Source organism: Tetrao urogallus, assembly GCF_951394365.1.
Source record: "Tetrao urogallus genome assembly, chromosome: Z".
Lineage (NCBI taxonomy): Eukaryota > Metazoa > Chordata > Aves > Galliformes > Phasianidae > Tetrao > Tetrao urogallus.
In genome coordinates, this window is record NC_136816.1 from 65,088,829 (window position 1) to 65,103,095 (window position 14,267).

General features: G+C 38.7%; 1 protein-coding gene across 1 annotated transcript in view; it reads left to right on the forward strand.

The window, feature by feature from the left end:
* Positions 1-11,588, forward strand: part of ADAMTS12 (ADAM metallopeptidase with thrombospondin type 1 motif 12) — a gene marked incomplete at both ends in the record, with an annotated part of 174,450 nt that extends 162,862 nt beyond the window's left edge. Inside the window, 4 exons of the mRNA XM_079548724.1 lie at positions 2,816-2,968; positions 4,337-4,510; positions 9,164-9,317; positions 11,356-11,588. Coding sequence (XP_079404850.1) covers positions 2,816-2,968; positions 4,337-4,510; positions 9,164-9,317; positions 11,356-11,588 — 714 coding nt within the window. The remainder of the gene's footprint in view (positions 1-2,815; positions 2,969-4,336; positions 4,511-9,163; positions 9,318-11,355) is intronic.
* Between the last annotated feature and the right edge of the window lie 2,679 nt (positions 11,589-14,267).

The following is a 14,267-nucleotide window of genomic DNA, read 5'->3' on the forward strand; positions in this document are numbered from 1 at the left end:
CTTCTGGTTGTAGGACATGTACTCCATGATGTCAGTCCGGAACTTCTCCTTTGCCTTCCTATGGCAAGGTGGGAATGGCTTGAGCTTCCTATATTCAGGCAGTACAAGTGAAGCATTTAATCCTGCACATGCCCAAAGACCTACATTTAAGTCTGCTTGGGTGAAGGACCCTGTAAGAGTGTGTCAGTGCAAGGGCTGTGCTATGAAGCCCAGTGCATTCCATACAGGTGTTTAAAGGAGAGATCCAGTGATCCGACTATCACTGATTATCAGTGACTAATTCATTGCCCCTATAAGAATGATTTTCTTTACATTTTACTTAAATTTTCTGTATTGAAAATGAAGATTATTTTTAATATGCAGTGGCCATGGTAGGTCATTGCCTTTTCAACAGTGGCTTGGATGTCTGTTTTCTATTCAAGTCCATCCAGTTCTTTTTACACTTTTCTTGTATTTTCTAAGCATGTGGTGATTTTATTTTCTCTCGACTTGCTTTAGTTTCGCCATATATATCTTCAACAGTGGTGTTCATTATGGCCCCAGCTGACACCTGGCAAATGAAATGAAATAATTATTACAATGTTATATGACTCTCTCTGTGAACATTAAGATCAAATTCGCTTTGTTTTGTTTTCACTTCAATTCATTCCATTTGTTGGCCATTGTAAGCCTTGGGTTTCTCAATGCAATATTTCTCTTCTCAGCTGATGTTCTCAGTTACACACTAACAACTTTTGAATTTCAATTTACTGTTTCATTACAGTTTTTTAGCTCAGCACAATGTTTTTGAACTCAGATTCGGTCTTTCCATGTTCCTGCCAACTCTCCCAACCAAGTGTTGTCTGCACATTTTATGAGTGCATGCTATCATAATTATTCAGTTAGTTAATGAAAATTCTGAAAAGAGCTGGGCTCTGGACAGAGCATTACAAGGCCATATTTGAAATGTCTTTTCATTTTGACTTAAAATCATTGTGGACCACTTTATTACAGTTTTTCAGTTAGCTGTGCACCAGTCTTGTAATAATGTCGCTTAAATCATATTTCCATCATTTGCTAAAAGAGCGATCGTATAAAAAAATGTATCATGTCGATGAGCTCTTTTACCATTAAACCAGATACCCCAATTTTTCTTGATAGCTCCATGTTGACTGCATTATTACTTTATCATCTTTGCCACTCTATGCCATTTTGGCTTTGATTGTTTCATACTTGCTCTTGTATCTTGTGAAATGAAGTTAGGGTATGTGTTCTTCAGTGCACAGATCTGTCTTTTTCCTTTCCCAAAGATAATTTGAAAAAGATTATTCTGTAATTCTCTGGGGCCCTCCCAGTCCTCCACAATTTTTAAAAAATAATTCTCAACAGTTCAAAGAATATTTGTGAACATTTGAATGAATATTGAGAGGAGAAGGTCAGTGCATTCAGTTTCATGGAGCAGATGAAATTAATTTGAGGTACTCAACACATTTCAATTTAGTATTTTGAAATGTTTTAGAAATCTTCTACTACTCTGATGCAAGCTATGTCTTCTAGTTAAAATTAACTTTAAATGAAGCCTGTCCCCTTTTAACTTCTTCCATCCTGCTATGGTCTTGGGCAATGAGCTTTAAGTGGTCCTGCTTGGTTAAGGCCATCTCCAGAGATCTCTTACAATGCTGTGAATGTCAGCTATTATACTTCACATGGGACAAAGAGTTTGTTTTTCTTCCGTATAACTTGATGGAAACTTTTCTTACTGTTCCTTACTTTCAGTTCATTTTCATTTCAATATTCTGACATCTTTTGTATTTTTGTTCTGTTTATTTGTCCTTACTGGAACTTCATGCCTGCTTTTTTTATACCTTCTCTATTTAAGGCCTTGATATTTCAATGTCACCATACCTAAATATATTACTCTCTTGCTAAGCTCTCTTTCTACTGTTATTGTAATGCAGATGATAAATCTCATAGTAACTACCAGTATTCTGGCAGTTCTTTGCTCCTTGGATAGACCAGTAGATTTGCTGTAAACCACAACAATAGAAGTTGTTATTTTTCTGGCTTAACCCAAGCTTATCTGTGGTGTTTCTTCTACAAACTACAGGCTGACTGGCATATGTTGAATTTGACTCTGTGCATATAGTTCACTATCTCTCACACTTTAAGGGAGAAAAAGATGAATGAGGATTTCTAGTTACATTTTACCTCTTCCTGCTTCAGGATGTAAAGACTTTTTGATGAAGAGCATGCAGTCTTTGGAGCCTGGCTGTCATGATCGATGTTCTCATATCTCGGGTGCTGAAACCCTCCCAGATTTTTGGAAGCACATAGCCACTCTGAATTCTTAAAAATCTTTCTCATGTGCAGTTTTCCCAAGAATCTCATGCAATTTATTTCAGATTTTCAGCATCATGTACTCAATTTACTGAATATCTTATTTGCGTAGGATTAGAGAAGTACAAGTGATGGAGATTTGAAGCAATAATAATTTGCCTTAGGCCCCCAAAGGTCAGAGAAGGAAACAGTAGAACATCTGCTATAGCTTTATAAAGTGTTAGAAAGCAGAAGATTGCCAGGGAAAAGCAGTGAGTAGTATAAGCCAGAATCGGTATTTTCCTAAATAAAAAATGCAAAGTATTTTTAAATAAGAATTAGGTACATTTTAAGTAAGTCTTGGGTAAATTTGAAGTCTTCTTTTGAGCACCTGTACAAACATCCCAAATTAGGTCAACGAAAATTGCTCTGGATGTATTAGTTTAGGCACATGAATTGTTTCCAGAATGATTTACTAACCTTGAGTTTGCCCCTTGGGCTTTTCTCTCGCTTTGGCCAGTGCTCTACCACTTGTGGAATGGGGGCTTTCTGGAGACACGTGGAATGCAGCAGCAAGAATGTATCTCATTGTCAGCACACAAAAAAGCCGGATCATGCCAGAAAATGTTATCTCCGCCCATGTGCTAGCTGGAAAACAGGAAATTGGAGCAAGGTAATTTCATTCATGTTTATGTCTTGTCTTCACATTTTTTAAAACTGGAGCATCAAACAGTGGGTTATTTTTCAAGGCTCAAAAGAGGAAAAAAATTACAAAATTTTGTTTGAAATAATGCTGGTTTAGTATAGGAAAAAAAATAGGTCTCTCAAACTTTTTTATCATATTTGCAGACAGCGTTGGTGCCATTGGACTAGAGGGCAGATTTGTACAGGGAAGGGTCTGCAGAAAAAATTATGGTTAAAAAATCTGTGTTACTTTATTGATTTTGTTGACATAGAAGTGATTTGTACGTGAAATATGTGTCTGTGTAGAAAGTCCAGGCAAGGCCTTAAATGACCACACTTAAATCTTCAAAATTGATTTTAAGCGATGCACAGACATAATGTGGTCCTACTTTAAGGAAGGTGTATTTCACCTTCACTTTTTCTTCATAAATGTTGTTGCTCTTGCAACAGGTAGGTGACAGTTATGTCACAGAAAGTGGCTTTAAATCAGATTTAATGATAAAATATGGGAAACAAATGTTTTAGAGCATGAATAAAGAGGATAGTTCGCTACAAAAGACCTTTCTTAGCAGATAACTGTTGTTAGTATCCCTACTTTTCAGCAGTTGAACTGTACAGACATAACCACAATTTGATACATTAAAGTGTTTTTTTTTATTTTTTTTTTTTTGTTTGCTTCTGCCAGTCAAAATTGTTCTTCTCATTTCTTGTTCCACCTATCTTAAGGCAACTTATCAGAGTAAGATGGCTGCAGTCCACTGTTGGTGTAGTAAATCTGTGTTCCATTCCTCTTATCTAATTCTTCCCCTCCCCAAAGGAAAAGTGCTTCAAACTAGATCTTACAGTCTGCGCTTAATACCAAATGCAATTTGCAAATGTTCTGGGGGCTTTGTACTCAATTTCTTGCATGGTGACTTCTGTCTATTGTTTCTATTCAGAGGACCAGAAACTTTTGTGAACAAGGACATTAATTCCTCTTCCACCTACTCTTCAATTCCCAGGGGAAGTAGTGAGTTCACTTCCCTTGTTCAACTCAGAAATAATTACTTAGATAAAAGAGAACGGCATTAGTTGTTATAATGCAACATGGTCATAGAGATCAAAGCTGATCTGAGGCTATTCAGTGTCATAGGCAGAACTGGCTTTAATTCTAGATTAAGACAGAATAATTAAATGTGTATTTTGTTCCTATCCTTGGAGTAGCAGATTTATTTCTTCCTTAGCAGCAGAAGAGACTTTGCATGGGGTCAGAAGCTGGTGCTGCTGCATGAGGCCTGGGAGCAATCTCTGGAGAGACAGGAAGGGCACATCTGCTGACATCTTTTGAAGAAGTGTCCCTTTCTGCTTTTGTTTACAGTGCTCTGCCTACTGTAATGGAGGCTTCAAGACCCGAGACGTTCAGTGCATCGACAGTCGTGAGAAGCACCTTCTCAGGCCTTTTCATTGCCAATTACTTGGATATAAACCACAACTCACTACTAGTTGCAATATGGAGCCTTGCTTGCAGTGGCGAGTGGAACCTTGGAATGAGGTATTAGTCTTCAAAAGAAACTTTGGCAATGAACAATTAGCTGCCAATTTACAGTGCTAAGTAAACTTCTGCACAAAGAGTGACACAGCTGTTACTGCTTAGAGGTTCTGCTATGTTTTTGTGTGTTAGAGGAAAAATTGTCCCAGACATTATTAAGACTTCCCAGAATCATTCCTAGGATTGCGTGTGATACACAGCTAGAGCTGTAAATTACTGTACCCTGAAACGAAGAAGCAGATGGCCTGGAAGATTAAATGGATTTATTTTAGCTATCCTGCTGGATCACTAAATGGGATTCGTTCAAATGTTTCCTTTTTGCTGCTATTTTAATGTTATGGTCTTTGTTGAGTTTGCCTTTACACTTTTTGGGACTGGAATTTTGTGGGAACAGAGGCTGAGGTAAAACATGAGTAAAATCAGATTTTGAAGCCACTTTGTAATATAAATCTGTACCAACAAATTTTAATAGGCAGCTGGACACATATTTATACCAGCTAAAGCATGTAGTCTTGTTATATCTGACTGTTTGCTCCGGCTAAAAGCAGCTCTAGAGAAAGTGCCATGTGCTGTATTTTTGCTGGTATGGACTTGTTGCTTTCAAATTTTGCTTCCTTACAAATCCCACTTGCACTGAGTGGGAGACCTCATCCTGAGTTTTGCAGTTAACAATGGCTTAATGATAATAGTAGCCAAATGATTACTTCTTAAAATATTTTATAAAAACACTTGTTCAATCCTGGCAGATGTCTTCATGTTGAGGATACTGAGTAGAATTTCCTGGATGCCAGCTCCAATCCTCTATCCACGAAGATACAGTTCCTTGTAGGAGAGCAACAGTGCACTATTCAAAATATACCTGTCACCTTATTTCACAACAGGCCACAGATCTTCTATGTATTTCAAGGAGGCTCTGTTGCAGACCTAGTGAAGAGAATAAAAATCAGTTGAGAAGTAATAACAGGAAAGGGACACAAAAATGCTTGAAAAACTTGTCTTGTCTTTGCATGACACTTTTTATTGCCATTCTGTACCTAATATATTGTTTGCACTGAGTGAATTTTAATGTCCCTAACTGCCTCATAAAAATGAGGTGTTGCATCTCATGAAGATGTACTATCTTCTATAAATATTGCAGTTTAATCTTACAGGCACATGACTTGCAGAAATTGCTGTTGCTGGTGGTGTTACGTGAGCAATTCTGTGTTGCCACTTCCGTCTTATATTATTTCCATTAATACGTGTCAGGAACAGTTTTCTCCCAAGTGTTTTGGACCAATCATGGCTCGTTCCCTGTCTATTTCGAAACATACAATAAAATAAATTTCTCTGTGCAAATCTTCTCTTCATAACTGAATTGTAGGATGTGGCATGCAACCTAGCCTCTGCACCTTTCCAAATCAAATGGGTCAGTGATTTGCTTCTTGTTACTTGTGGATCCACATTTCTAACTGAAGAACACTGCTGCCTTTGTGGCCTTTTTCAGGGTTCTTATTCCTTCCTATCTCTCTCCTCACGAGTTTGTGCACCTCTTTTGATAGTGTTCAAGGTCATGTGGTGGTGGCCAGCAAAAATGACACATCTGCTGCCCAAAAGGAGGCAATTGTGACTGGACAAAAAGACCCAATTCCATTGCATCATGTAACAGGCAATCTTATACTCAGTGGATTAACCAGACATGGGGTTTGGTAGGATTCAGTTTCTTCTTTGTTGTATTTGTGTTCACGGGTTGGACAAGGGGCAAAGAGCACAAACTGGAACACAGGGAGTTCCATACAAATGAGGAAGAACTTTTTGACAGTGCACTGAGAGGACTGCCCGTGGAGGCTGTGGAGTCTCCTGTGAAGGTATTCAATTCAAGACCTGACTGGATGCTTTCCTGTGCAATGTACCGTAGGGAGCCTGCTTTAGCAGAGAGAGGACTAGACGATATCCAGGGGTACTTTCCAACACTTCTGATTCTGTAATTCTGTGAAATTTGGCCATATTTAAATTGTTGATGTTATTTAAAGATTTGACCACAGTTAAGGTGAAAAAGAGGACAGGGATCAGACAAACAATTAATTACCTGCTTGTGTTTGAGTGTTGGTACCAGTAGAAAGAATAAATTCTCATAGAATCTTAGAATCTTTAGAATTGGTGGGTTCCTCTGAAGGCCATCTAGTCCAACTCCCCTGCAATGAATAGGGACACCACAGTTGGATCAGTTTGTCCAGGGCCTTATCCAGCCTCACCTTGAAAGTATCTAGAGATGGGGTATCAATCACACTAGGTACATCTTCCAGTGCCTCACCAGCCTCACTGCAACAGACTGTTTCTTTATATCTAAACTAAATCTACCCTCTTTAAGATTGAAGCCACTTCCTCATGTCCTGTCACCACAGGCCCTGCTAAAGAAGCTCTCCTTTAGATAACTGAAAGGCTACCAGATCACCTTGCAGCCTTCCCAAGGCTGAAGAGCCCCAGTTTTCTCTGCTGTCTTTGTAGGAGAAGTTGTTGTAAAACTGGACAAATGGGCTTACAATGGGAGATCTCTTTAGAATAGAACCAAACTTTCCAGATCCAGCCTACCTCGGTTCCTTCAAGTGATTCATGTTTTGGGATTGTTTGTTCTTAGTTCTCTCAAGAAGAATGACTTACCATTAATACTCTTCCCTTGCTCATTTGATATTTTTACTGAAAGACGCTGATTAACAAAACATGGTTGTGCTTAATAAAGAGGTAAAATTTCAAGAGAATGACCAGCTATGTGTCAAGAAAAAAGGCATTTCTTTATTCATGATATCTATACCATGCAAATCAAATGCATGCTCTTAGAATTCACACTCTACATTTAAACATTAAGACATACATTTGCAGCACATTTCTTGAAAACAGCATATATATTCATAATTTTCTAAGAATTCATTAATATATGCTAATGTCCCTTCAGGTCTGTGTGGTCTGTACAACCACCTACTTCATCCCCTTTATTTCATCTGTTATGTCATAACAAGCAAGCTTTGTCTTGATACACTACAATTCAGAACAATTGATATGAAACCCAAGAGAAAATCCTTTCACCTGGTGGATACAAAGAAGCTCTGAGTACACACTATGTAGATAAAAGGCGGCCTGTTGTAGCTTCAGCGTTTGCTGTCTTTTTAGAGGCAAGGAAAACCTGAATTGTCTCTGATGCAAGCCTAGCTGAATCCTTCCAAGTACAGCTAGACTGTTTGATCTGTCTGTGCTTTCAGAGCCTTCTCACTTACTTTAAGGTTTTCGTGTTTGGAAACTGGAAGCAAGGGTGAGCTGGGAACGATATCCCGAAGGAAACTTTATGGCATATCGCAACTGTCTACACAAGCAGAGATTTTAAATTTTGATACATTGCCTCCTATTTTGGATTCTGGAAATCTAATTGATGATGATAGTATATTTGTTTGGAGAACTTTCATGTATCTGGAATAAATGGTTTTAAATATGTGTATGTATATATATATAGATACATATATAAACAAACTGGTACATCTAATAAATATTTCAGTTTCCTTAATAAACATGTTCATACATTAGAAGCATTCCTGTCAGCAGAAGAGAGCAGTGAAACAACATCAAAAACCAGAAACCACAAATAAGAAAATATTGGAGAATCGTTTAACACTGAAAAATTCTTGAGGGTTATTTTTGACAGAAAGCCTTCATATGGGTTAACAGTGTGATGTAATGGCTTCAACTCTGATAAACAGGGAAGTGAAAAAGTTGGGAAATGCATAAAATAAGCAACTGAATACCAAAATTTTACAGCTCCATTAATTCCATGTACTATAATTTACTTAAAAAACATGAATCTAAATTTGCTACATGAGTAACCAAGATCTCTTTCTGTGTGTTTCACACCAGTAATATTGTATCTTACGCACAGAGGTGTACATTACAAATAGGGTGATTTGCAGCAAAATTAACGAGCCTGTCTTCACCTCTTGCACTTCATTAGCTGGCACTAGCTACATCTATTGAACTGTTTACCTTGCTGGCCACTGCTTATCTGAAGAGGGCAAGAATTAAACATTCATTGGAATTCTCATAAGCTCTGGGGTATATGAAGAATTAAGTAAATTTTCAGAGTAGCAGTGTCACCAGAACAAGCAGGTGGTAGTTGTTTTGTTATTAGAAATTAAGGGTAACCACAATGTAAGTGTCACCAAAGAAAAAAGCTTCTCATTGAGCTTTTCTGAAATCTTAAGCTCAGTCATTTCTAGACCTAGCGTTATACTTGATGTGGATTATTCATGTTTAAAATAACTCATGAAAAATACACAAATTGTATTTTTCACAGATTAACAAAATTGTCAGTTTGCAATACTAATTTGGATTACTACTGTCTTTATAGTATTTCCATTTCAGACCATCCTCCTGTGCAGAAAGTATTCCTGTCACCCTGGTTGTACATTCCTAGGTGCTGAATTTGTTCTGTTTCTCTCTCCATTGTATACTGATAAATCTAGCCATATTGATAGGTGTCTAGGTAGAGAATTTAGTACACAAAGTATTTATTGTCCTTATTTCTGAATCGTATGTTTTTCTACCTTTCCATTTCACTACAGCTCACATGTTGATATATTACACAACTCCCACTTAGAAATACTTTATAGTGTTAAAATGACTTTTTTTCAGTGCACTGTTTCCTGTGGAGGAGGCATTCAGCAAAGAACCGTGAAGTGCAGGAATATAGAAACCGATGAAACAGAAGATGACAGTATGTGTGTGGATAAGCCCAAGCCATCAGAGCATCAGCAATGCAATCAGCAAGCGTGCAGAAAAAGTGCAGGTATGATAATGTGCTGGCAGCAGACAGCTTCCCAGTAGCTCTGTGTTTGTTCTGAGGTGTTGGAAAAGCTGGGGGTCTGTGAGCTTGCTGTGAATGCTACATGTACAGTAATTATAGGTTAGTTACTACTCAGCTACACCGTTGCCAGAATCATGCTGTATTCTCTGGTCCTTGCCTTGTGTTGCTGTGATGGGGCTTTCTGAGCATGCATCCGTGATTTACAGTGCCGCAGCTAAATGAATGGGTCTGCCTGCATTGGTGGGTTTTACGTAGTTCACCGGCTGCTTTCAAGGCCTGTAGAAGGAAGTGCCATGAGTACAAACAGATGCTGTTTCTTAAGATAGACAACCTTATAGGCTCTGCAAATTCTAAACAAGGAGTACAAGCAAGCAAAGTGAGAAAGACACTGTAAGAAAAATCTGACTAGCAGTGAACACAGACTCTGCTTTGAATTCAGTGTCCCAGAGAGTGGGACATGTGTGTATCTTCAAAGTGAAGAGACGGAGAGAACAAAACTCCTTCAGATAATTATTGTCCAGAAAAAAGAAAAACTGTAGCAGAAGGGGAAAGAAAACACAAACAAGAATCTTTATCCATGTTTATGACAAATACAAAGTGTAGAAAAACCTGGAGCTCCATAGTCTGTGTACTGCAGTGTCCAACAGGTATCCTAAGGGTGAGCACAGCGGCAGCTCAGATGCCTGCTGGAATAGCCTTCATAGACCTTTTTGAGGAGGATTCTTCCCTCTTAGAAAGTCTTTAGTGAGGGTGCAGTCTGATGAAGAGACAAGAGATTGGCTCCTGAGGGTAATGCAGATATGGCATGCAACTGAGGGTGATATATGATTCCCCCTGCTGTTCAAAGATCTTGAGCACGTTTTGCCCTAGGGTTGAATTGATCTGCTTATCTCTTATCCCTCTCATATTTGAAAAGACGGACTCAGATAAATAGTACCCTTGCAGATTAGTTAATAGTTACTTCTCTAAACAGGCCAACGAAGCATAGGAAATACCCTAGTGGGCAGGCCAGTGGTGCATACAGCACCATATTTTGTCTCCCGGAATGACATTAGGAGGTCCCACTTAGGGAAACTACATTTGCTGAGTGCTTCTCTGTGGCTTATTTCCTGGCTTTACCTCCAGCATTCCCAACTGATATAGGAGGACAAATAAAAGCGCACTATCCTGATTCTTTTTGTTTAAATTTATGTAACTTCTTCTGTGAAACTCCCTTTTTGAAACTCTGATACTCTCTGTTCCTACCACCTCTTCTGGCAGCGAGTTCCAGAAGTTTGCAGTCTGTTGTGGAAAGTCATCCTGACTGTTGTAAGCCCCCTTTTACCAATTTCATTGTTTTTTTTCAGTTCTGGTACTGAGGAGTTTGTTGAAAAAATTCTGCATTCAGCTAATCCACCACCTTTCTGCTTTTGCAGACCTTGACCTTTCTTCAGCTATTGCTTCTCAGATTTTCTAATTCCTAACCAAATCTGATATGTCTCAGTTTATTAAAGAAGAGCTGTCAGCACCATGCTACAGATGTTAGCAGTCTCTGGCTTATTTTAGTGCTGCAGAAAGTAGAGTCAAGCTGAACCTGTAGTTGCTTGTGCCTTGTTTATGCTCTTTCTGCCTGCCCTGCATTGCTCTGTAGCACGCTGCAGCTCTTTGGCCTGTCTTAAATACACTATTTAAAAAATGTGGAGGACCAAAATGTGTACCAGGCATGTAAATCATTGTTACTGAATCTTTCTGACAGTTCTAAAAAGCAGAAATGATAAAGTGAAAACTATAAACCAACTCTGTCTGCTGCAAAAGTGAAACCCCACTGACCAATAATTAAAAAGCACTTCATTTTCCAAGGCAGAAGGCCATGTGAAATTTGCTATGACCTTTCCATTTGGATATCCTAGACTTTCAGAAGACTCGGGTTAACCAGTAATATGAAGGAGGAGAAAGCTGTCATAAGGCATTTTAAGATTCTTGACATGCAGATGATTTGTCAGCAAAATACAGATTATTCTTCTCTTTTTCTGTACCGTAGGCCTCCCCTGCAGCAAAGATCAACTGTCGATTCACTTCTGCCAGAGGCTGAGAGGCATTGGCAAGTGCTTGGTGCCTTCAATACAATTGCAGTGCTGCTCCACATGTAACCATCCCCGAATTCGTAACAAAGCAAAACACTGGGATCAGCGAGGCCTCAAACAACATTATGCTAAATCTAGAAGAAAGTCACCTCAGAACCAAGAAAACAACAGGCAAGCTGCTCAGCACTAGCTGCTTTTTAGCTAGTTAATTTCAATAGGGCTTCTGTTTACAAGTTTTATGTGTCTTTGTGTGTTTTTCTGAACCGCCCAATATAAATGAAAATCTGTGATCACAGCTGGGAAAACACATTCCTTAGGGTTACCAGTCCTAATTTACTGCTTCAATTTCTTATCTGTAGAAGTCCAAGATTTGTAACATAATTTGCAGTGTGCCATCAGTTAGTACTTAGGCATGCATAGAGGCTATAGACAAGCTTGGAATAATTCTTTATAATTAATGTTTTGCTTGCTCTCTTCCATCTTTTTTCCAAAATCAGCTTGAAAGAGCAGCACCACCTAACTCGTGAGCCCAATGAAGGATGATGGGGCAGCCAACACAGACTTGCACTGTGGGCCAGATCCCCGTGTTCTCACTCACTTTTATATTCTTTTTTATTTTAAACAAATGAGGTGAAGTGGCAGTGTTCCTCTCAATCATTTGCACACTTCAGTTCTTAAAAAATTAAAAGCGGAGTTTTGTTATTATTGATGTGCAGGCCGTACAGCAAAAAAAAAAGTTATTTTTTAAAAGAAAAATTGTTCACTTATTCCTTGACTGAACATCTAACGGATACCTCAGAAACAGCCTGTCCTGACCAGTTTTCTCCTACTGCAATTGTCTTGTTGTAACCTATAACAACCCATCAAAATTGGAATTTTAAGTTCCCAAATGTGTTTTAAGCAACATTCCTTTCTTCTGTGAAAGCAAAGCTTTTTGCATTTCCCATATGAATGGACTGAGTATCAGTGTGAATTATTTATCTGAGATAGCAGTACCGTTTAACCCAATAGCTCCTTGAAGAGCATAAAATCACGTCCACGTTATTGTTACTCAGAAAATTTTTTCCCCCCTATCTATCAGTAATCATAGCAAAAGGTAACACCTAGGATTAGGAACCTGAGAGCCAGAGTATCTGCATAGCAGGATTCTGGACATCAGCCATTAAGACAGCACTAGCCAAATAGTTCTTTGCTATTGAAGGAAATGGCAGAACAACTGCTAGGGAGGCCAGACTGGACTCTTCAAAGCATATCTGGGCATTTTCAACAGAGGTAGACAGAGCCTAGCATTTAGCTTGAAATTCAGTAGAAGTTGGACACCTTGAGTCTTCATACTATTCTGAATATCTCAGATTTATTCCCTAACTACCTTTGACGATTTGAGATTGTAATACAGGGAAATGTCTTATGTTATACAATGCAGAGTGAAATACATAGCCATGAATTGAAGTGTCACTGAGCTTACAGAGCTATGACTAGCTAATAGTCCTATTTCTACACAAACCTGTATGGAAGTTAATCAAAACACTTGGGCCTGGCTTTGTTGTATTAACTTAATACAGAAGACCATAAGTCTAATTGCCCTTTTTTGTGGGTTTGTGGCCTTTGGATAAGGGTTCACTTCTTCACTTGAAGTATCTGGGAGTTTAGGATACGCAGCATGGTAAGATTAGATTTACTAATCTCTGCGATGGCAATGTAGCCCCAGTTATAGGTGCTGATAAAACTTAAAATCCACTGTTAAAAACATGGTGCTAGTACAATAGACGTGGGGGATGACTTACAGAGGTGCATGTGCGTGCAGGCCTACGGGCACACACTCTTAAACAATACATATCCATGGTGTTGCTGGCCAATGCCAGGCATATTGTTTTTTCAGTATTACAGGTGCTTGTGTCCTTCTGAGGTCCTGAATTGGCCCATTGAACAATAGAAATCAGGTTGGTTCTTGTTGCACAGGACATAAAAATACTGAAGTATGTGGAGTATGGAGGCAGTTGTCTGATGGCCAAACAAAACTGACTGATGGTCACGAGGAATGCATACTGGAGGTCAGCAGAGGGACCACCAGTCATGGGGGCTAATGAGAAGGGAGCTGGCTGCGTGAAGATAGTGCAGATGGGAGGAAGGATGCCTTGGGGTTCAGTTGGGCTTTTCAGTGCTCCTTATAGCCAGTGTGGACAAAAAACAAGTCTGTCTTCATAGTTTTATTCAGGGAGTTGTTACTTCATTTGAAACGAATGAAAGTAAGTCATATCATGAACATTAATGGAAATAATCATTCTACCTGGGATAGCACAGTTGTCACTGTTGTTCAACTTAAAACTGTAGGGAAAAGACTAACATGAGCTATTTTAATAGAGCAGCGCCCATTGCTGTATTTTACATTGCACTCATCAGCTTAATATCTCCTTTATGCTAACAGCATTTAGTCCTCTCTCATTCATTTAGAAAAATTAATTTCTTATGACATATCTCTTTTTAAGTAAATGTGGATTTATGATCCTAACCCAGATGGTCGCTTTCTTAAAACTGAATGGAGTATCGAGAGCTGAGGCATAATATCATTATATTATCATATTAGCCTGAGACACATCAGCTTCAGCAGGTTGCTCAGGAAAGGTCTGTATTTGGCACATTCACTGCTTGCTCTAATATTTCAAGATTTAAAAAGCAGACTATGATTACTTGTTTCAAGCTTCAATAAATGGCATCTCTTACATCTGTTGTCCCTGGTGTTTTGTTTCCAGTCCCTGTGATTTTTGTCTAATCATTCTAGATGCATCCTCATCATTCATGTATTTTGATATTTGATATTCCAACATGAAAAAGATCATTAAAATCAAGAGGGAAAATGTAGCAGGTCACG